This window comes from Carcharhinus amblyrhynchos, chromosome 4 (assembly GCF_965287045.1).
Source record: "Carcharhinus amblyrhynchos chromosome 4, sCarAmb.v2.hapA, whole genome shotgun sequence".
NCBI classification, from domain to species: Eukaryota; Metazoa; Chordata; class Chondrichthyes; order Carcharhiniformes; family Carcharhinidae; genus Carcharhinus; species Carcharhinus amblyrhynchos.
In genome coordinates this window covers 115,885,835-115,910,688 of record NC_137327.1, presented here as the reverse complement: position 1 = coordinate 115,910,688, position 24,854 = coordinate 115,885,835, and the positions used below count along the sequence as shown (strand labels likewise).

Sequence of the window (24,854 nt, the reverse complement as noted above, 5' to 3'; positions counted from 1 at the left end):
CCTGGGAAGAAGAGCCATGAAGAGGGATGTGGTTGTCTGCTGACCCTGAGACTCTGAGGCAGCCTTCAAGAAGTTGAATTCAATGAACCTCAGTTACCTTCTGTAGTCTCAGTATAAACACTGTTGGTAACAGGAGAACATAAGAAATAGGAGCAGGAGTAGGCCATCTAGCCCTTCGAGCCTGCCCCGCCATTCAATAAGATCATGGCTGATCTGTCGTGGCTCAGTTCCACATTCCCGCCCTCTCCCCATAACCCTTAATCCCCTCACTTATCAAAAACCCATCAACCCTCGTCTTAAAAATATTTAGCGAGGCAGCCTCCACCACTTCACCGGGCAGAGAATTCCGGAGGTTCACCACCCTTTGAAGAAGTTCCTCCTCAACTCCGTTCTAAACCGCCCCCCTTTTATCTTGAGGCTATGCCCCCTAGTCCTACTGTCCTTTCTGAGCGGGAAGAGTCTCTCCACCTCTATCCTATCCATCCCATTCATCATCTTATACATCTCAATGAGATCTCCCCTCATTCTTCTAAACTCTAATGAGTACAAGCCTAGTTTATTCAGCCTCTCCTCATAGCTCAACCCCCTCAACTCCGGCACCAGCCTAGTAAATCTCCTCTGCACTCCCTCCAAGGCCAAAATATCCTTGCGTAAGTGCGGTGACCACAACTGCACACAGTACTCCAGCTGCGGCCTCACCAGTGCCCTATACAGCCGCAGCAAGACCTCCCTACTTTTATATTCAATCCCCCTCGCTATGAAGGCCAGCATCCCATTAGCCTTCCTGACCACCTGCTGCACCTGCAGGCTGGGTTTTTGTGACTCATGCACAAGGACCCCGAGGTCCCTCTGCACCGTCGCATGCTGCAGTTTTTCGCCACGTAAGTAATAGTCCTTCCTACCATTCTTCCTACCAAAGTGGACCACCTCGCACTTGCCAACATTAAATTCCATTTGCCAGCTCCCGGCCCATTCGCCCAGCCTACCTAGATCCTTCTGCAGACTCTCCACACCCTCCGCGCAATTTGCCGTTCCACCAATCTTGGTGTCATCAGCAAATTTTGACACCATACACTCGGTTCCCTCCTTCAGATCATCTATATAAATGGTAAATAGCTGAGGCCCCAGCACCGACCCCTGGGGCACTCCACTAGTCACAAACCGCCAATCCGAATAGTACCCATTGACCCCCACTCTCTGCCTCCTATTAGACAGCCAATCCTCTATCCACGCTAACACCCTGCCCCCAACTCCATGCCCCCTGACCTTCTGCAATAACCTCTTGTGAGGTACCTTGTCAAACGCCTTCTGAAAATCGAGAAAGATCACATCCACCGGCTCTCCTCTGTCCACCGCCCTAGACACATCCTCAAAGAACTCCAATAAATTTGTCAGACACGACTTCCCCTTAACGAAACCGTGCTGCGTCTGCTCTATCAAGCAATTCCCCTCAAGATGCCTCGCTATTTCCTCCTTGATGACAGATTCGAACATTTTACCTACAACAGACATTAAACTAACCGGCCTATAATTCCCTGCCTTTTGCCTGGCACCCTTCTTAAACAACAGCGTAACATTAGCCATTTTCCAATCTTCCGGCACTTCCCCGGAATCCAGCGACGTTTGGAAAATAACCACCAAGGCATCCACTATCACCTCTGCCATTTCTTTCAGAACCCTTGGATGCATTCCATCCGGTCCTGGGGACTTGTCCACATTCAGTCCCTCCAGTCTTTCGAGCACCACCTCTCTAGTAACAATAATGTCATTGAGACCCTCCAGACCTACCATCTTTCCATCGCTAACACCTGGCAAATTATTCACGTCCTCCTCCGTGAAGACCGAAACAAAAAAGTTATTCAAGGCCTCAGCCATTTCCCCATCCCCTCCCACCAAGTCCCCCCTCTCATCCTCTAAGGGTTCAACGTTCACCCTAGCCAGCCTCTTCCTTTTTATATATTTATAAAAACTCTTGCTATCCTTCTTTATATTAAGCGCTAGCCCAGCTTCGTAGTTTCTCCTACCCTTCTTTATCAACTTCTTTGTCAATCTTTGTTGACTTTTAAACCTCTCCCAATCCTCTTCTCGCCCACTACTCTTAGCTCTCTAAACGCCTCCGCTTTTAATTTAACACTTTCCTTCACCTCCTTCGTTATCCACGGCTTATTACCTCTCCTCCTACGGTCCTTTTTAATCATCGGAATAAATTTCTGCTGAGCACCAAGAAAGATCTCCTTAAAGATCCTCCACTGCTCCTCAGCAGACCTACCTTCCAACGCGCTCCCCCAGTCAACATTCGCCGATTCTTCTCTCATCCTACCGTACTCCCCTCTGTTCAAACAAAGGACGCGTGTCCGGGAACCCACTTTCTCCTCCTCCATCTGCACCAGAAACTCCACCATACAATGATCACTCTCCCCAAGAGGATCCTTCACCACAAGGTCCCTAATTCTACCCACCTCGTTACATAACACCAGATCCAAGATAGCTCGCTCCCTCGTCGGCTCCAACACACACTGTTCAAGGAAACTATCCCGGCAGCATTCCAAGAACCCCTCCTCAAGCCCACCGCGTCCAATATGGGTCGACCAATCAATATGTAGATTGAAATCCCCCATACTTATCGCCGTTCCATTCCTGCACGCCGCACTTATTTGCGCGTTAACAGCCTGCCCCACCTCCAGATCATTATTTGGGGGCCTATAGACGACACCCACTAGCGTCTCCCTCCCTTTGCTGTTCCTAATCTCCACCCACAACGATTCCACTTTCTGCTCTTTGGTTCCTATATCATCCCTTGCTACCACCCTCATGCTATCCTTAATCAGCAGAGCTACCCCCCCCCCCCCACCTTTTTCCTCCCGCCTATCCTTCCTAAACACTTGATACCCCTGGACATTCAGCTCCCAGTCCCTGTCACCTTGCAGCCACGTCTCTGTAATGGCCACCAGATCATATCCATTTGTGCTGATCTGCGCCACCAGCTCATCTACTTTATTCCGAATGCTTCGTGCATTTAGATCAAGTGCCTTCATCCCAGCCTTCACCTGGACCCTATTTGCCAGAACACCACCAACCATACTCACGCCCCCTACTCCCTTTATTATTGGGACATCCTCGGCCTCTTCCCTTACCTGTACCCTCTCCTTAACTCTCTGGTCCCAGCACGGTTCAGACCAACCCCATCCCACCCGAACAGGTCCCACCTACCCCATTACTGATGCCAATGCCCCATAAATTCAAACTCATTCCTCCCACACCAATCCCTGAGCCACCCATTCACTTCCTTAATCTTATCAACCCTACGCCCGTCTGCACACGGTTCAGGTAGTAATCCAGAGATAACCACCTTGTCGGTTCTACTTTTTAATTCCATTCCCAGCTTTTCATACTCCCTCCCCAGATCCTCAGTTTGCATTTTGCCTATGTCGTTGGCACCCACATGTACTGCAACAACCGGATTCTCACCCTCCCACTCCAGGTTCCTCTGCAGTCCGGATGTGACATCCTGGACCCGAGCACCAGGCAGACAACACACCCTTCTGTGCACTTTGTCATTGTGACACAGGACAGTGTCAATACCCTTAAACCCACTATCCCCAATTACGACTACGTTCCTTATCACCTTCTCTTTGCCTATATCCTGCGTCTGCATCACTGTACTGTGTGCAGTTTGCTCACCAACCTCACCTCCCTTGTTCTCGTCCAGACTGGAAGCAAGAACCTCAAACCTGTTATGCAGATTGAGAGGCTGAGGCATCCGGTCCCCACCCTCCTTCCTCCGGTCCCCACCCTCCTTCCTCCGGTCCCCACCCTCCTTCCTCCGGTCCCCACCCTCCTTCCTCCGGTCCCCACCCTCCTTCCTCCGGTCCCCACCCTCCTTCCTCCGGTCCCCACCCTCCTTCCTCCGGTCCCCACCCTCCTTCCTCCGGTCCCCACCCTCCCTCCTCTCAGCAGCCCCCTCTTGTTCCTGACCCTTAGAGTTAGCCAGTCTAGGGGGGGGGGTGGATGTCCCTTGCACCCCATTGACAATGGCACCCCCTGTCCCCCTGATGAGCCTCAGTGTCTGAAGCTCAGAGGCCAGCTCATCTACCTTGAGCTGGAGCTCCTCCAGCAACCTGCACTTACTGCAGACATGGTCACTGGGAAGGACCCTGGGGTCCACCAGCTCCCACATCATACAGAAACAACACATCACATGCCCCTCCATTATTCACTGTAGTAGTATTGAAAATTTCCACACGAACTTACCTGGCCCTTTTTCTCCCCAGTCCTTTGATCCTAAGCCCTAATAGCTCACTCTGCTTCCCTCTCACTCCGCTGCCCGCTGTCTACACCAGGCCTCCTTTTAAACCTGGCGCTGTTTTAAAGCCTGCTGACCCACAAATCCCTGCTATCCACTCCCTTAGAATTCTTAAAGCGGTAAATACAAAAAGCCTGCAAAAATGCTTTTAAATGATTTAAACAGTTCTACAAGGTAAGTTCTTACTACGAAAGTGCTTTAAACTTATTTAAACAGGTTTTTAACAGGTAATTTCTTATCTGACTCTCTGCTCTCCAGCAAACAATGAGCTGAGCGATTGTCATAGCTGCACATGAACCAAAGCAACAGATACCATCACTCACTGACTGTGGCCCTGGTTCTGACACAGTAAGAAGTTACACAACATCAGGTTAAAGTCCAACAGGTTTATTTGGTAGCAAAAGCCACTAGCTTTCAGAGTGCTGCCCCTTCATCAGGTGATCAAGGGGCAGAGCTCCAAAAGCTAGTGGCTTTTGCTACCAAATAAACCTGTTGGACTTTAACCTGCTGTTGTGAGACTTCTCATTGTGTTTACCCCAATCCAACACTGGCATCTCTGCATCATGGTTCTGGCAACAGACCTAGTTTTTAACCTGGAAGCCCATGTGTTTTTGGAGAATAAACTACTGGATGACAGGTCAGGAATTCTCTTCTTGGTTTGGTTTCACAAGGATGGTCTATGTTTCTACTCAGTTTGACAATGTAGGAATTGAGAAGCAGGAGGAGGCCATTCGGCCCCATGAACCTGCTCTGCCATTCAGCTGCGTCATGGCTGATCTTCCACCTCAACAGTGTTCTCTCGTATTACACCCATTACCTCGTGGTGTCTTAAGAATCGTACTCAATGATTGAGCCTCCACATCCTCTGTGGCAGAGACTTTCGTAGCTTCACCATCTTCTGAGTGAAGAATCTTCTCTTTACCCCAACCCTAAATGACTACCCCTTAATCTGAGACTGTGTCCCCGGTTCTCGAACCTTCCCTCCCCCCAGCCAGGGGAAACATGCTTCCTGCATCTACCCTGTCAAGCCAGCTAAGCTGTTTATGTGTTTCTATACGATCACCCCTCATTCTTCGAAACCCTGGAAAGTACAGGCCCAGTTACCTCAACCTCTCCTCATGTGGCTAGGCCAGCATTTATTGTCCATCCCTAATTGCCCTTGAGAAGGTGGTGGTGAGCTGCCTTCTTGAGCCGTGGAAGAGGCAGCAATCAAGTGGGCTGCTTTGTCCTGGATGGTGTCAAGCTTATGGGGTGCTGTTGTGGCTGCACCATCCAGGTAAGTGGAGAATATTCCATCACTCTCTGGACTCGCAGAGTAGATGATGGACAGGTTTTGGCGAATCAGGAGGTGAGTTACTCGCCACAGGATCCCCAGCCTCTGACGTGCTGTAGTAGCCACTGTATTTATATGGCTCGGCCCAGTTTAGTTTCTGGTCGGTTGCAATCAGGATGTTGATAGTGAGGGTTTCACTGATGGTAATACTGTTGGATGTCAAGGAGCGATGGTTAGATTTTCTCTTGTTGGAGATGGTCATTGCCTGGTACTTATGTGGTGTGAATGTTACTTGCCCCTTATCAACCCAAGCTTGGATATTGTCCAGGTCTTCCTACATTTGGGCATGGACTGATTCAGTATCTGAAGGGTGTGTCTGATGTTGCTAATTCAGTGGGATGAGAATTTCTTTCCTTTTCTACTGATTTTTATTTGGTTAGTGTTCTCAGTTATTTCACTCTTCCCCATTGAAGTAAAAATATTCAATATGTAATCAGTAAAAAAAACACATTAATCAACATTGCACACATGTTCACCATCTTTCATGTGGCACAAATGTCCCGAGGTACTTCACAAAATGGTAACAAACAATGACAGACTTGTCCAAAGCCTGAATGGAGTGGATTTAAAGAGCATTTGGGGAGTGAGAGACAGAGAGGTTTAGGGATATTCAGGTTCCAAGTTGTTGAAGGGACAGCAGCGATGGTGGAGAGATAGGAATACATGACCAGTCATTGTGTGGCTCATATTTCGAGAAGGGATTCAATGTGAACTGCTTCCTGTTTGAGTGCAGCGTGGTTCTGGGTGACGTGTTGTTCAGGAAGGGGAGGTTTATCACACGTGGTCATGCTTTCCTGCAACACAGGAAGTTCAAGACTTGTCTGTGTGTCTCTCTGTTCTCATAGAATCTCTGCACTGCAGAAGGAGGCCATTCAGCCCATTGAGCCTGCACCGACAACAATTCCATCCAGACTCTATCCCTGTAACCCCTGATATGTACCTTGCTAATCCCCCCTGGCATTAAGGGACAATTTAGCATGGTCAATTCACCTAACCAACACATCTTTGGAATATGGGCAGAAACCGGAATATCTGGAGAAAACCCATGAGAACAGGAAGAATGTGCAAACTCTGCACAGACAGTGACCCAACGCCAGAATTGAACCTGGGTTTCTGGCATTTTGAGGCAACAGTGCTAACACTGCACTGTGCCACCCTGTACTCCGCAGGGACAAATGCCGTACTCGGCTTGTTTGCAGAATTGAAGCTCAGGTTAAATGGGGCAGGAGCATTGTGAATCCAAATTGGCTAAAGGATAGAAAACAGAGTTTGGTGATGGGCTGGCCTTTTTTTTGGGTAGGATTGGAAATATATAGCGGAGTTTCCCAAAGTTCAGAACTAAGGCCACTGCCACCTTTTGATCGAATGACATGGACATGGGAGTACAGGGCATAATTTCAAAATTTGCAGGTGACATGAAATATTAATAAAAAGTGACAGAAGTCTCACAACACCAGATTAAAATCCAACAGGTTTATTTGGTAGCACGAGCTTTTGGAGTGCAGCTCCTTCATCAGGTGAGTGGAGAGTTGGGTTCACAAACAGGGCATAAAAAGACAGAGACTCAATGACAAGATAATGGTTGGAATGCAGGTCTTAACAGGTAATCAAGTCTTTACCAGACAATGTGAGTGGAGAGAGGGTTAAGCACAGGTTAAAGAGGTGTGAACTGTCTCAAACCAGGACAGTTAGAGAGATTTTGCAAGTCGTGGGGATTACAGATAGTGTGACATGAACCCAAGATCCTGGTTGAGAAAAGTGAGGAAGATAGTGATAGACCTCAGAAGGACATGGGTTGGTGAAATGGGTGAACATATGGCAGATGAATGATGAAAGAATTCCAAAGTGGGCACAAAAACAGAGAGAGTTGGGTTTAAAGTTTTAAAGTTTATTTATTAGTCACAAGTAGGCTTACATGAACACTGCAATGAAGAAACTGTGAAAATCCACTGTTGCCACACTCCAGCGCCTGTTTGGGTACATTGAGGGAGAATTCAGCATCGCCAATGCACCTAATCAGTACATCTTTCAGACTGTGGGAGGAAACATGAGCACCCCGAAGGAAACCCATGCAGGCACGGGGAGAACATGCAGATTCTGCAGAAACAGAGACACATCCACACAAATACAGTCTTAGTGAAAATGACCATAAAGCACAATGCTTCGTTCTACATCACGGAGGACAGAGTGGCCATGCTTCACCAGTCTGGGGCTACACGTCAGCTCAGACCCATGAGAATATGGTTGACTCTTCACTGCTCCTGAAGTGGCCCAGTAATCCAAACTGGGACCTCCCAGCATCATTATAGAGCAACAGGTGTGAGTTCACCAGTGACACCCACATCCTGAGACTAGGCAGAAAAATGGAACTACCGAGGGTAGAACTGTCTGATAAAGAGCTTCCTTTACAGAATGCTCGCTCTGTGGTTTTACTGCTTGCATTTAATACAAGCAACCAATTAGTGCAGGAAGTTGCTAAACTGCAGAAGGTGAGTGGAAAAAAGCAATAAATATTTTTGAGTCTATTAAGATAGGCTAACAGCTGAACCACTTTGTTAAATATCCAAATGCAGATTAGTAGTATTTTTGCGTTGTTGTGATGAGTGATCATTGCAAACCCCTGGAAGACCCTTGTTTAGCAATTGCTTCTGTGGCATCAACCACAGAGTGAGGTCCAAGTGACATGCTCTGCTCTGAGTTTGAATTTTCATTTAATTACCAACACAGCCCCCTTTATTGTCCTTGCTATGAGACACCGATTGCCTGAACTCCATCTCATTGGAGCCCTTGTCAGTTATCCAGGTGCCTGCCATGTCTTTTTTTCATCTTCTGAATTGGCCTGCCCAAAGGCTGGTTCACCGTGGACATAGTCAGGAGCTGTGTGTGGCAGAGCTGTGGGGAGCTGAAGGCCCCGAATCCACGCCAGCTGGGATGGAGATCGAGCCCCCTGCTGCTGGCATCAGTCTGACCTATGCTGGCCATTCAGCCAACTAAACCAACCAAGGAGCCCAAGTTACTGTGACAACACACACCTTTCCATGTATATTGCAGCTCTGGTTAGTGATGGTGGAAACTCCAATTTCCTTCCATCACACGGCTGACCAGGAATGTCTCCCACTCAGACTGCCTGCCATTGGTGTGAGTTGGACGGATTTACCAGTTGATCCTCAGCCGATTTGGCCAGATTATGAACCCACCTCCCTTCGACTTCAAGTCCCAGGATGGCAATTGTACCTGAAAGTCCTGTTTCAGCATGCCGTAAGACCTTCACGCACCGCTGTGGTGAACTCTGTGCCAGCTAATGTCCCGGGAGATTATCAGTCTTGTAGGATCCTACAGCCCCGACATGCACAGCTCTGACACGCACAGCTCCTCACAGAGAATGAGTATGAGTCTTGGATTTCTCCAGGAATTTGGAGTTTGTGTTCCACAATTGCTTCGACCCTGCTGATCTGAATCACCGCGACGCTGGGAATGTCCTAGCAATCCGGGCACTGTATTGAACAGCCTTTTCCTGTCCCTCCGCCCCTCAGAAGCTGCAGCTTGATCGTGAACACTGTTGATGATAAAAGCAATCCGGTTTGTTTGCTTTGGATACACTGGTTGCTGAAGAAAGTGTCGACCTTGAGGTGTCTGTTTCCTCCTACACCAACCTCACTTCCACATTGATTCTACAAATAAACAACCTACGGCACTACAGGCAGGTTTCCAGACTCAGCTGCTTTTATTGAATCACAGTGCAGAAGAGGCCCTTTGGCCCATCAAGTCTGCACCGATGCATGAAATGCTCTGACCTGCCCACCTAATCCCACTTACTAGCATATTTACACTGAAACATATTCCAGAAAACACCGCTGTTCATCTTTCCCAAGGCATTGGATGTGGCTCAGTTATTACACCTCTCATCTGGAAGCCAGATTGTTGAGCATTTGGGTGTGACTGAGGTGCCATTTTTCTAACCAGACTTAAACTGAAGCTCTGTCTGCAGACTCGGGTGGAGGTAAAAGATGCCATTGTGCTATTGAAGGATTTGGGGAGTTCTCCCCACTGTCCTGGCCAATATTTATCCCGTGTACAGCATCTCAACATTTGAGTTTGCTGTGCGCAAGTTAGCTGCCAGAATCTTGAGGTTGCAGTTGTTTGATTTCCCATCTGAAAGACAGCCCCTCTGACAGTGCGGCACTCCCTCGGTACTGACCCTCTGACAGTGCGGCGCTCCCTTGGTACTGACCCTCTGACAATGCGGCGCTCCCTCGGTACTGACCCTCTGACAGTGTGGCGCTCCCTTGGTACTGACCCTCTGACTGACAGTGCGGCGCTCCCTCGGTACTGACCCTCTCCCTCAGTATAAAACATGCAAAATGGAGTCACAGTGTGGCTGGGCTAAGATCTAATTGAATGATGGAGACCCCCCCTCCTGTTCTTATTTCCTCGCATATCTCCCGATGATGAATTTTGCCTGTTGCAACCCTGACTGCTGCAAGTACAATTTTAAAGCTAAATACTTTCTGCCATTTGGCAAATCACTTTCAGAATTCCTGATGAAGTAACTTTATTAATTTGGGGTGAGATTGGGCTAAAACTGTGGAATGAGACAGCACAGAGGAGACCATTCAGCCCATTGTGTCTGGGTCAGATCTCTCCAGTTTGTGCCATCCTATTCTCTCTCCCATTGCCCTGTCGTCTTTTCCCCATTTCAATTATTTATCCAATTCTTCATGCAATTTTATTTAATTCCCTTTGGGGAAAGAAATCTGCCATCCTTACCTGGTCTGGCCTTCATGTGACTCCAGAGCCATAGCAATGTGCTTGACTCTCGATTGCCCTCCAGGGACAACTAGGGGTGGACAATTATGTCCCATGAGTGAATATATTTATAGAGTCTAGTGCTGCCAACATTTCAGGGAGCAGTTTGCAATGTCAGCCAATTCCAATTGGACTTGATTGTTAATCTGGGTGCATTGCTCACTCATTTCAAAATTCCCAATAAAAAGAAAGGAGGAGGTGATCCCCTTGCCACAGATGCAGCTTAAATGAAAATCTGCTTTTAAAACCTATAAGAGTGCATTAAAATAATCATCATTAGGGAGTCCCACCCTGACAGAAAAACCTCATGCAATCTTCAAACTCCTGTTTAAAGTTATTATCGAGAACATAAGAACATGAGAACATAAGAAATAGGAGCAGGAGTAGGCCATCTAGCCCTTCGAGCCTGCCCCGCCATTCAATAAGATCATGGCTGATCTGTTGTGGCTCAGTTCCACTTTCCAGCCCTCTCCCCATAACCCTTAATCCCCTCTCTTATCAAGAACCCATCAACCCGCGTCTTAAAAATATTTAGCGAGGCAGCCTCCACCACTTCAACGGGCAGAGAATTCCAGAGATTCACCACCCTTTGAGTGAAGAAGTTCCTCCTCAACTCCGTTCTAAACCGCCTCCCCTTTATCTTGAGGCTGTGCCCCCTAGTCCTACTGTCTTTTTTGAGCGGGAAGAGTCTCTCCACCTCTATCCTATCCATCCCATTCATCATCTTATACGTCTCAATGAGATCTCCCCTCATTCTTCTAAACTCTAACGAGTACAAGCCTAGTTTATTCAGCCTCTCCTCATAGCTCAATCCCCTCAACTCCGGTATCAGCCTAGTAAACCTCCTCTGCACTCCCTCCAGGGCCAAAATATCCTTGCGCAGGTGCGGCGCCCAAAACTGCACACAGTACTCCAGCTGCGGCCTCACCAATGCCCTATACAGCTGCAGCAAGACCTCCCTACTTTTATATTCAATCCCCCTCGCTATGAAGGCCAGCATCCCATTCGCCTTCCTGACCACCTGCTGCACCTGCAAGCTGGGTTTTTGCGACTCATGCACAAGGACCCCGAGGTCCCTCTGCACCGTCGCCTGCTGCAGTTTTTCGCCACGTAAGTAATAGTCCTTCCTACCATTCTTCCTACCAAAGTGGACCACCTCACACTTGCCAACAGTAAATTCCATTTGCCATTTCCTGGCCCATTCGCCCAGCCTATCTAGATCCTTCTGCAGACTCTCCACACCCTCCACACAATTTGCCTTTCCCCCAATCTTGGTGTCATCAGCAAATTTCGACACCCTGCACTCGGTTCCCTCCTCCAGATCATCTATATAAATGGTAAATAGCTGAGGCCCCAGCACCGACCCCTGGGGCACCCCACTAGTCACCAACCGCCAATCCGAATAGCACCCATTGACCCCCACTCTCTGCCTCCTATTTGACAACCAATCCTCTATCCACGCTAACACCCTACCCCCAACTCCATGTCCCCTGACCTTCTGCAATAACCTCTTGTGAGGTACCTTGTCAAACGCCTTCTGAAAATCCAGAAAGACCACATCCACCGGCTCTCCTCTATCCACTGCCCTAGACACATCCTCATAGAACTCCAGTAAATTTGTCAGACACGACTTCCCTTTAATGAAACCGTGTTGCACCTATGAATTGAGGAATTGATGTGCCCTATGTTTCAGGGACTGCCCCCTCCCTCTGAACACACCCAGCAGCAATGCTGTGACTTTCTGAGTTAGTGAGAGTTTTGTGGGACTGGTTTTGACTGTGTGGCTCCACTGACATTAAGCTTCTGTGCAGACAAGTTTAGTAAGAAGTCTCACAACACCAGGTTAAAGTCCAACAGGTTTATTTGGTAGCAAAATCCATTAGCTTTTGGAGCGCTACTCCTTCGTCAGGTAAGTGGGAGCTCTGTTCACAAACAGGGCACATAAAGACAGATTTAGAACAGGGTTAAGTGGCTGTTTCTGTCCCTTGGTTCCTCTTTCATCAACAACCAGGAAGTTAACGTCTACCAAACTTATTGCTGTTTCCTTCCTCAGTGAACACTCTGTCTGTGGGAGTCAGTCTTTCAAATTACTCCTGTAAATTGCAGACTCACCACAATGCTTATTACAATTGTAAAGGAAGCAGTACCTGAAAATAAAAAACTGGTCCCAATAAAAGTGATCGTGAAGTTATTGGATTGCTGTAAAAAGCCGGCTGGTTCACTAATTCCCCTTCAGGGAAGCTGCCCTCCTTCACCAGTTTGGGCCTGGATTTGAGACCAATCCCACACCAACATGGAGTGAATCTGTGATCCTTCAAATGAACTCTCAAACCATTCAGGGTTATCAACAATACAAACTCAAAAGCATGGTGGGCTTTAAATAGGAAGCCCAACACCACATCAGACCACGCATACTCACGTGTGCAGAGACACACACATGTAGATATATGCACAGTCTCTCTCTCTCTCACACACACACACACACACACACACACACAAGTAGAGGCACACACTCACATGGAGAGAGATACGCATATAGAGACACACGCAGAGACCCACTCTCCCATGCAGAGAGACATTCCCATGCAGGGACATGCATACACAGACAATGACATACACACATGCAAGGACACACACTCTCTCATACACACACATAGAGATACGCACGCAGAGTCTCTCTCGCTCTCTCTCCCTTTCTCTGTCTCTCTCTCTCTCTCACACACACACACACACACACACACACACACACACAGGCAGAGTCACACGCATGTGGGGACACGTGCGGAGTCACACACACGCACACATAGAGACACACACTCCCATGCTTAGAGACATACTCTCTCACACACACACACACACACACACACACACACACACACCAGGGTCATATCTGTCCAGGTAACCAAGCATCATCAGCCCCACTGCACAATCATGGCCAAAGTTCCAAAACTTTGTGGTGAGGGATTGGAATGCCCTGCCTGCTGCAGTTGTAAATGCGCCTAGTTTGGGGGAGTTTAAGAGATCCGTGGATAGGTTTATGGACGAGAAGGGACTGGTTTAGGTTAGTGGGTCATTGTTTTGTAACTGGTCGGCGCAACATCGTGGGCCGAAGGGCCTGTTCTGCGCTGTAATGTTCTATGTTCTATGATCTGTTCTGGAAGTTGAATTTTGGAATGAGGAGGTGGAGTGTTTGTGGGTTATTTAAAGGCATTGGTGTGTGTTTGCTGGAAGGGAGCTTTTATTCTTTCTGTCCAATTGGTTGGAGGTTTTTAAAGGATGTTGTTTGAAAAATGAGTATTGCTGTGCCCTGGAAACCAAGCAGCGTCTCAGCACAAATCAGCTTTGACCATCAGTGATGGCAGAAGTTGCATTTATATAGCACCTTTCATGACATCAGGACAATGATGAACTGCTTTACAGCAAATTGAGGGCTTTAGATCTGCAGCTGGCCCTGTCAGGTGGGGAGTATTTCAGCCCCAATTTGAGCACAGCAAGCTCTCACTACCATCAAAGTGATACACACAGCTGGTCTGTGGAGAGGAAGAGTTAACGTTTCAAATGATCTTTTGTCAGATTGTGATAAAGCGTCAAGCTCGACAATGTGCTTGAGTTTGTAAAGTGGGGCTTGAAGCCAGGGCCTTCCCAATCAGAGGCAGGTCTGCTGTCCACTGCCAGCACAAGCTCAGGAGCTAGAAAAATCCACCTGGATTCCAGAGCTGGTGACTGACTGGGAGGCTTTGGAATCTGAACAAGTTAGCACTTGTAACAGGACAATTGTTTTTCTAACATTTCAGAACAGAAAGAATACCTGTGTGTGTGTGTGTGTGTGTCTGTGTCTGTTAGGAGCTTGTGTTTTTAATTTTGCAGAGTTTGAGATTAGAAATGGTAAATGCCTGGTAGGAATATTAAATTGGGATCTTTCCCAGATGGTTAGGAGAACAGGACGTTGTTGTTTCCTCTCACCAGCGCACGCCGCCGCACGCGCCGCCGCCCCCCCCCCCCCCGCCCCCCCCCCCCCCCGCAAAAAAAAAACTGTTTGAATCAGCCACATTTCCAGCTTTCTGGAATGCTGGATCATTCTGAGAATCTTGGGGGAGACCTTTCAGCCCTGTGCATCCACATGGCTCCTTTGCTGGAGCAATTCAGAGTTAATTCCCCGAGTATATGACCAGACTCTTCATACTGAGCACCTTCACCACACTGACTGTGGTAGATCAAGAAGACAGCTCTCCAGGACATCTAAGGCAGTTAGGGGTCAGGAATAGATGACATCCTAGCCGGCGATGTTCACATCCCTGGAGAAAGATTTCTAAAAAAGAAAGATGCAATTCCTGGAACGTGTAATTAACTAATGCACAGCGGTTGCATTAACTGCAGCAAAGTAGCCAGTAAGTTGCATGTGCTCATTATAGAGTAAATCTGAGGCTTTGTGAGGGAAGATGTGATTTTTTTTATCAGTAAGACTGTCTTCTTCCAAGATCATCATTTCTGTTCTTAACTCAGCTCATGTGCTGCTGGAACCTCATTCCTGCCTTTGCTCCCTCTAACCTCTCTCACATTCCGAGCTGCTCTGCCTCTCTTCTACTGTCCATACATCTGAAATCACCCAAAGCTCAGGCTGTGTTTCAATTCCCAGCAAATGCTGTTCGCCACTCCAGTCCTCCACCAACGCGCGCGTGTGCGTGCACACTCAGACAGACAGACAGACAGACACACACACACACACACACGCGCGCGTAGGTCGCTGGGCTACATTGACTCCCAGGTAAGCAACACCTTGATTTTACCACCACACACACACACACACACACACCGCCTCCATGCCGCTGGCAGCTGTTCCTTTGGCTGCCTGGGCTCGAAGCATTGGCTTCCCTCTCTGACCCTTTCTCTGCTTCACCTTCCTCCTCTAAGACATTTCTGAAAACCTCCCTCTTCGACCAAGCTTTTGGTCACCTTTCCTATTCCCTCCTTGTGCATCTCAATGATATTGTTTTGGATGCTCCTGTGAAGCACTTCAGAATGTTTGACTATGTTCGAGGCACTGTATAGATTTCAGCTGTTGTTATTGTTTATTGTGTTGAAGTGGGGTATTTCATTCCCAGACTTCAGGCCTTGTTCTGTTTTGTTTTCTGACAGAGCGAGGGAGGACATGTTCATCTTTCTCTTCCCACCACAGTAACTCTGCCTCCTCCCTGAGCGGCTCCCAAGCTCCCGCCTCGAAGGTGTCCCGAGTTCTTCGCAGGCAGTCAAAAAACCTGGTAATGTATCTCCGTTAAAACCCGTTTAAGAGGAAACTTGAGGCACAGTGAAGAGTTTTTAGTTTCCCTTTGAGAAATGATGCTCCTTTTGCCAGTCTTGCCCTCGCGATCTTTCAAATATGTTGGGATTATCCAAAGAACATGCAGCACAGAATCAGAACCTTTACCCAACTGGTCTATTCTCCCTGCCAGCTCCTCCTCCCAGCACCCCATCATCACCTCCTCCTTACCCCCTCTCACTCACTCAGCTTCCCAGTAAATGTATCCATATAAGAACATAAGAACATAAGAAATAGGAGCAGGAGTAGGCCATCTAGCCCTTCGAGCCTGCCCCGCCATTCAGTAAGATCATGGCTGATCCGTCGTGTCTCAGTTCCACCTTCCCGCCCTCTCCCCATAATCCTTAATCCCCTTGCCTATCAAAAACCTATCAACCCGCGTCTTAAATATATTTAGAGAACAGGACGTTGTTGTTTCCTCTCACCAGCGCACACTGCACCCCCCCGCCCCCGCAAAAAAAAACAACTGTTTGAATCAGCCACATTTCCAGCTTTCTGGAATGCTGGATCATTCTGAGAGTCTTGGGGTGGGGGGGCCGGGGGAGACCTTTCAGCCCAGTGCGTCCACATGGCTCCTTTGCTGGAGCAATTCAGAGTTAATTCCCCGAGTATATGTGTAATGTTATCCACTCTTCTGACTTGTAGTTCAAGGGTCATCAAATCAAAAATTGATTAGTGTTGAACAATACAAATCAGCTTCTATTTTAGTAAGTCTAGCTGCAAGAGGGAAAACAGCAGTTGTGAACATGGCCTGCTTTGGCCAGAATGAAAACAAGGTTTTGAAGGAGATCAGAAATTGCACAGTTGATAATAAATCCATTAATTACTATTGATTTTCACAGTAGTTTAATTGCCGTGTTAATGTAAGCCTATTGTTGATTATATAATTGATTAATTACTTAACCAAAGCACAATCTCACTTAATTCCGAATCAAGGTCTACAAAATGGTTTCAGTAGAGGCTTAATACAGTTCCCTTTAAATCAAGATCAAAAGAGAAATAAAATTCAACAATTTAAAAACTGCAAAGATTAATGGCTGTCGGTCTCTGGCCTACATATGCATTCTGCTTGTTTTCCTTTGTATGTCTAACTGCTTAGGAGCTGGTAGCGGGATTAATTATTCACTTGAGATCTCAGAACCAAATCCCTTCTTTGAATGGCTACAAATCCTTAACTATCCCTGCGAGGCAATTGCCAGACTTGGCAGTAACTCTGGATTGAACGAATCTCAGCAGCCTGTGCTGGTTCAGCTGTAGTCTGTTCTCCTTGATGTTTGCAGACACCAATATAAATCTTGCTGCTTTATTGCTATTGAGTAAAGTTAAGAACAGGATTCTGGCTGAATTTGACACTTTAACATCCCATGTATCACAAAATGATAGCACCTCACAGCACAGGAGGGAGCCATTTGGCTTGTCATTGGCTGTTTGAAAGAAATATCCACTTAGCCCCACATCCCAGTAACTCCCCCATCACCCTGTAAGTTATTGTTGATTATGTATGCGGTCAGTTCCCTTTGAAAGGTACCTCTGGAATAGGATTCCATCACCCTTTGCAGGAGTGCGTTCCTGATCTGAACCCTCGGAGTGAAATTTCTTCTCATTTCCTCATTCACTAACCTGAATTTGAAGGAACAGCGACAAAGCACAGTTGGGCCAGAAAGAAGGTACATTTCCACATAGCGGACGGATCTGCTCACAGTGTTATATTGGCTATACTTGCCGAGTGAGAAACACTGGATAGCTTTGGAAATGGAACAGGTATGATGATGCAGGTATGAGCAGAGATGTACTTCTGAGGCTGTATAAGGCTCTGGTCAGACCCCATTTGGAATATTATGAGCAGTTTTGGGCCCTGTATCTAAGGAACAATGTGCTGGCCTTGAAAAGGGTCCAGAGGAGGTTCATAAGAATGATCCCTGGAATGAAGAACTTGTCGTATGTGGAACGGTTGAAGATCCTGGGTCTGTATTCGTTGGAGTTTAGAAGGAGGCGGGGGAATCTTATCAGAACTTACAGGGACACTGTGAGGCCTGGATAGAGTGAATGTGGAGAGGATGTTTCAATTAGTAGGAAAAACTGGAACCAGAGGGCATGCCCTCAGGCTAAAGGAACGATCCTTTAAAACAGAGATGAGATGGAATTTCTTCAGCCAGAGAGCGGTGAATCTGTGGAACTATTTGCCTCAGAAGGCTATGGAAGCAAGATCATTGAGTGTCTTTAAGACAGAGATAGATAGGTTATTGAATAATAAGGTGATCAGGGATTATGGGGAAAAGACAGGAGAATGGGGATGAGAAAAAATATCAGCCATGATTGAATGGCAGAGCAAATTCAATGGGCTGAGTGGCCTAATTCTGCTCCTATGTCTAATGGTTATGGTCTTATGATAGCATCCTGCAATGTAAGATATTGATTTTGGAGTGGAATCTCATTAATTCAGTGCTTTAAAAAATATGCAGTCTGTACTTTGGTATCGTAGAGTACTTACTTGAAAAAATGTTCTATTTAACTGTACTATTTATATTGATCTGATTTTTAAACCAGAGATTGATGGATTTATTCAAAGGTATTTAGGGCTTTGGGTCAAAGGCAAGTATTGTTTTCTCTAGAGCAGAGAAGGCTGAGTGGGGACATAATTGAGGTGTGTAAGAGTATGATGGGTAGGGGCTGGGTGAGTAGGGAGCAGCTGTTCCCTTTGGTTGCGTGGTTAATCACGAGGGGATGTAGTTTGAGGATAAGGGGCAGGAAACACAATGGGGATTTGAGAAATAAATGTTCATTCAGAAGGTGATGGAAATCTGGAATGCACTGTCTAGGAGGTTAGTGGAGGCCGGAAATCTTTGTGATGCTTGAAGCATCACAACATTCAAGGATATGGAACAAGTGCTGGAAAATGGGACTAGTATGACTTTAGTGGTAGTTAATAGCAGTGCAGAATTGATGGCCCGAAGGGCCTTTTCTGTGCTGTGTGACTCTGACTCTATAGCTGCCATCTTATTGCTTGCTATAGCTGCCTGTTCACATCCTGTGTTCTTTCTACAGCTGCACCCGAGTCCTTGCGAACATCATTTACAAGTTTCACACCCTTTAAATACTGTTCTGTTTTTCTGTTCTTGTTACTAAATTGAACAGCCTCTCATTTCCCCACATTGTACTTTCGTTGCCCACTCACTGAACTCTTTGCAGCCTCTTTGTGTCCTCCTCACAGCTTGCATTGGAGGTCTAATGGCACACTGGGTATTCACAAAATTGTTACCGGACAGAAGGAGGCCATTTGGCCCATCATCTCTGGAGTGACTTTCCAAATGAGCAACCCACCTAGTGCCATTCCCCCGCCTTTGCTCTGTAACCACACACACCCTCCCTTTGTAGATAACAGTCCGCTTCCCTTTTGAATGATTCAGTTGAACCCGTCTCCACCACACTGTCAGACAGTGCATTCCAAATCCTGCTACTCATGTCACTCATGCTTCTCTTACAAAGTGATTTCAATTTGTTCCCTCTCGATCCTTTCGTGAGTGGGAACAGTTTCTCTCCCTCTGTCCAGACCCCTCATGATTTTGAATACCCGTTGCCTTCAATGATTGTTGTACATATAAGAACATAAGAACATAAGAACATAAGAAATAGGAGCAGGAGTAGGCCATCTGGCCCTTCGAGCCTGCCCCGCCATTCAATAAGATCATGGCTGATCTGTCGTGGCTCAGTTCCACTTTCCCGCCCTCTCCCCATAACCCTTAATCCCCTCTCTTATCAAAAACCCATCAACCCGCTTCTTAAAAATATTTAGCGAGGCAGCCTCCACCACTTCAACGGGCAGAGAATTCCAGAGATTCACCACCCTTTGAGTGAAGAAGTTCCTCCTCAACTCCGTTCTGAACCGCCCCCCCTCTATCTTGAGGCTGTGCCCCCTAGTCCTACTGTCTTTTTTGAGCAGGAAGAGTCTTTCCACCTCGGTCCCTCTGCTCCTGCGTTTCCTTTAGAACATTTATATTTTCTCCATGTTCTTCCTACCAAAATGAATGACTCCACACTTCTCAGGGGCGGCATGGTGACACAATGGTTAGCACTGGTGCCTCACAGCACCAGAGACCTAGGTTCAATTCTGGCCTTGGGTTACTGTCTGTGTGAAGTTTGCACGTTCTCCCTGTGTCTGTGTGGGTTTCCTCCCTAGCTTTGTATCATCAGCAAATGTGGATACATTATTCATCACATCCTTAATGTAGATTGTAAATAGTTGAGGTTCCTACCCTGATCCCTGTAACATGCCACTAATCACAGCCTGCCATTGGAAAATGTCTCCATATTCTACATTCCCCAACTGGGAGAAAGAGCCTCTGTGTCTGTTCAACCAAGAATCTTCAGAATGTTGTCTGCTTCAAAATGATCATTTCTCTTCCTTCTAAACTCCAGTGATTATAGACCCAATTTTCTCATCATAGGATAGCCGTGCTGGTTCAGTGCATTGACCTGAACAGCCGCTGAAGAGTGGCAAATAGGGTAAATTCACAGGAACTTCATTACAGTGTTAATGTAAGCCTTACTTGTGACAATAATAAACTTTAAACTTTGGCCCCTGGGAGCGCCAAGAGGGCGAATCTACTGAACCTTCTCTGTGTTGCTTCCAAACTGAGTGATCCTGGCTAATAGTTGGTCACATCACCTCACTGACTGGCAGCGTTGCTTTAAAGCACTAAGCAGCTTATTCCTGATCCAGTTTCTGATATGTGGAGAACTTGGTGAAATGCTTCTGTTTGGTTTATGTTGAACTGTCCTCTGCTTGCTTCAGGAGATGACTGAGAATGGGAGCCATCAGCTGGTCGTGAAAGCTAAGTTTAACTTCAAACAGAACAATGAGGATGAGCTTTCCTTTTCCAAAGGCGACATTCTGTACGTTACGCGGGTTGAAGATGGAGGATGGTGGGAAGGCTCACTCAAAGGAAGATCAGGCTGGTTCCCTAGCAACTATGTGCGGGAGATAAAACCAAGCGGTGAGTTGATGTGGGTAAAATCTCCTGTTCATTCTGATGGTTTGAGGATCTTGTGTTTCCAGGTGCCGGAGCCCACACTGAGACTATCCCGAGCTGGATGTTTCCGCTTACTGATCAGGAAGACTTTTCCTCAACATTTGTTTCACCAATTGGAATAGATTTCGTTGATTTCCCTTCTTCAATTAAAAAGAAACAAGTGTAACTTGTTCATGCAAATTGTGTTTCCCAGTTGCTGGATCTGTATCCAACCATCCAGTTCTTACTCTCTGGAATTGCCACCTTCATGCTTCCATAAAAGCATAGAATCCCTACAGTATAGAAGGAGGCCATTCGGCCCATTGAGTCTGTACCAACAAAATCCCACCCAGGCCCTTTCCCCGTAACACCTCATATTTATCCTGCTAATCTCGTTGACACTAAAAGGCAATTCAGCATGGCCAGTCCACCTAACCTGCAAGTCTTTTGGACTATGGGAGGAAACTGGAGCACCTGGAGGAAACCCATGCAGACACGGGGAGAACGTGCAAACTCCACACAGACAGTGATCTAAACCAGGAATTGAACCTGGGTTCCTGGCACTGTGAGGCAGCAGTATTAACCATTGTGCCACCATGCCCCCCCACCCCCCCAAGCTGTCCACTGTCCCCTGCCCACCCTGCCTCCCCCAGGTCACCCCACCTCCTCTCTCCCTCCACTTTATCAACCTCAGAACCCTCTGTCTGACTGTTTGATTCCTTTTTGGATCTTCCTAAAGCCCCTGATCCCAGTTGAGAATCTGAAGTTTGTCTTTTCGGTATGATGCCCTCTATTCACCTCTCATGCTTAGGGGTGTTGACGTCCGGGATTGTTGAAGCATGGTTATGTGCTGATGATGGCATATGAATGGGTGTTTAACAATTAGTTCAAATTCAGTGAATTGTGTAGAATGAACAAGTTTCAGCAAAACACACAATTTAATTAGTTTCACCACAAGTTACAGTCATTCTCAAAAGATGCAGGAGTTTCGGGATTTTCTGACTAGATTCTTGATTCGGAGCCTGAATGAGTAACCTAGAGATAGTGAGTTCAAATCCCACCCAAGTCTGGGAACTTGGATTCAATTTGAACTAAATGATTTGAAAACATAAAGCTGACCTCACTAAAAGTAATAAGAACATAAGAACATAAGAAATAGGAACAGGAGTAGGCCATCTAACCCCTTGAGCCTGCCCCGCCATTCAATAAGATCATGGCTGATCTGTCGTGGCTCAGTTCCACATTCCCGCCCTCTCCCCATAACCCTTAATCCCCTTGCCTATCAAAAACCTATCAACCCGCATCTTAAAAATATTGAGTGAGGCAGCTTCCACCACTTCAACAGGCAGAGAATTCCAGAGATTCACCACCCTTTGAGTGAAGAAGTTCCTCCTCAACTCCGTTCTAAACCGCCCCCCCTTTATCTTGAGGCTGTGCCCCCTAGTCCTACTGTCCTTTCTGAGCGGGAAGAGCCTCTCCACCTCTATCCTATCCATCCCATTCAACATCTTATATGTCTCAATGAGATCTCCCCTCATTCTCCTAAACTCTAACGAGTACAAGCCTAGTTTATTCAGCCTCTCCTCATAGTTCAACCCCCTCAACTCCAGAATCAGCCTAGTAAATCTCCTCTGCACTCCCTCCAAGGCCAAAATATCCTTGCGTAAGTGCGGCGACCAAAACTGCACACAGTACTCCAGCTGCGGCCTCACCAGTGCCCTATACAGCTGCAGCAAGACCTCCCTACTTCTATATTCAATCCCCCTCGCTATGAAGGCCAGCATCCCATTTGCCTTCCTGACCACCTGCTGCACCTGCAGGCTGGGTTTTTGCGACTCATGCACAAGGACCCCGAGGTCCCTCTGCACCGTCGCATGCTGCAGTTTTTCGCCACGTAAGTAATAGTCCTTCCTACCAAAGTGGACCATGAAGCTGTAGAATTGTCATTAAAAACCTGACTGGTTCAGTGACGTACTTTAGGGAAGGAAGCAGGCCATCCTTGCCTTGTCTGGTGTACAGGAGTTGTTAGTTGTTTACTTTATTGTTGGGAAATTAAATCACCTTGGAAAGGGAATCGATATAATTTACAAAACTTTAATCTCTCTCCTGATCCATCTGTGTCCTTTTTAGTCTTTCATTGTGTTCCTTTGGACCTGAGATCCCTCCACTTACCTCTCCGTCTTTTCCCTCCCCTGGCGACCCCGTCCCACTCTCTCGTTCACCTTTCTGTACAGACATTTGTGATATCATTCTGCCATTCAGAATGTCACGATTGGAATGGAACCTGACATTTGCCACTGACCTTTCTCACCTTGATAACCCAGGGCAGAGAGGAACAAAAGCTCTCTGAGAAGAGATTTGGATTTAAAATTTCTTCCTCTGTTGTTTAATAATGCCACTTTGGGTTGGTAACTGGGAGATGAACCATATGCTTTTGCTGACTCCCTGTTGATTTTTGGAGCAGGGTTGCGCTGCCAACTGTGCCTAACTCTGCAGATTATTGATAGACAAGAGTGTGACATAAGGAGAGGGGGCAATGAGTACAATATGCAATTAGCATTCATTCCCTAAAGGAAAACTAGAGAAAAGATTACAAACAGTTATTGAGAGACACTAACTGATTGTAAAGGCGATGCATTTACAACCCTGTGGTCAGCGTGTGACATTTCTTTGTCAAATGACTGCACCAGGATGTCTACACGCTTTCCAGTTGAGATCTCCAAGTTTGGTGATCAGTTGGAAGCTAATGGCTCTGTAACAGGCTGTGCATGATGCTCCTCATTCTTCATTATGCATGCAGTTACTGGCTGCGCAGGGTAGTGTGTGTAGTGAGCAGATTCTTTCTGAATCAGAACACTGTGGGTTCCTGCCCCACTCCTGGATTTGAACGGTAACCAAAGTGTCCACGGTGCTCTCCGAATGAACCCATTCCCTGAGAGGGCGAAAGAATTTTCTACTTGGTGTCGCACCAAGCTAGTTCAGGGCCAGTAAGAGAGAAGAAAACCATTTGTTTAAATTCTTTTTTATGAGGAAGAGAAGATAAACTGCAACATTCCAGTGGTTGTGTGCCTTGACTCCTATTAAAGGTTTCCCTTTGGTAACGGTTGTGTATTATTAAACACCCACACTCAGAAAGCTGACAATTGTGTTTTATGCAAAAACCAATTTAAAAAACACTTCAGTACAAATGATGAGTTTAGTATTTTTCATAGCTGCTGGGCAGTGACCGCTGTCACCAATCTTTCTGCCCTGTCCTTCGTTGCACCCTGGAATACCTTGATTCCAGTGCAACATCGCACTGCATTTTCTGGGAGAGCCCTCGCTGGTACTGATACAGAGTGTTGGCATTTTCAATCCCAAGTCTTGTTTCCATTCCTTGCAGTCTGTAAGTAGCCAGTTCCACTGTCTCCAAAATTGCACTGAGTGACTTTGCAAATATATTGTTTCTTTCCAGATAAGCCACTTTCCCCCAAGTCTCTCAAAGGATTTGAAACACCATCAGTTACTAAGAATTATTATAGTTTGGTAAGTGCCTTGCTTTTATTAAAATCTTCGTTTGCATTGTGATAAATCTGTTTAATAAAATATAACCTGGGAAGACAATTCACTTGTAAATTGTTTGTGAAAAGAATAAATCTTGCTTAAAATCGGAATAATTGACCAAATCTATTTTAAAGACCCATCATTTTTTTTTAGTATAATTAATAGCATTGGAAAATCTGCTGCACTGTGCAAGATGTTTTTTGCCCAATTCACTCTCGTACTCTGTATCGAAGCTCTGGCTTTGCCTGTTTAGCAGCAGGATCCTCACACAGCTCACTCAGCAGGAACATTCACAACATCTGACAGCATATGTTTTGTGCCGAGCTTCTCCCTTCTACCCCCCACCCCCAGTTTCAGCTTCTATCTAATTTGTATCGATGGGCAATGTGGCTCATGCCCCATCTCCCCGTCACACAGCAAACAGTGGGCAGATCGAGACTCTGGACTCTCCAATATCATTTTTATTTTTAAAGAAAAAACTTTATTTCCATAACGCTTTTCACGGTCTTTGGACTTTACAGCCAATACCTTGCTTCCGAAGTG

The 24,854-nt window shown here is 46.6% G+C and overlaps 1 protein-coding gene across 4 annotated transcripts in view; it reads left to right on the top strand.

The window, feature by feature from the left end:
• The window catches only part of arhgef6 (Rac/Cdc42 guanine nucleotide exchange factor (GEF) 6), a 149,599-nt gene that overhangs the window by 63,346 nt on the left and 61,399 nt on the right, over positions 1-24,854 (top strand). For all 4 annotated transcript variants that reach the window (XM_080187785.1, XM_080187784.1, XM_080187783.1 and 1 more), the window contains exons 4-6: positions 15,579-15,700; positions 20,552-20,753; positions 24,223-24,293. In XM_080187785.1, the coding sequence (XP_080043911.1) occupies positions 15,579-15,700; positions 20,552-20,753; positions 24,223-24,293 (395 nt within the window). The remainder of the gene's footprint in view (positions 1-15,578; positions 15,701-20,551; positions 20,754-24,222; positions 24,294-24,854) is intronic.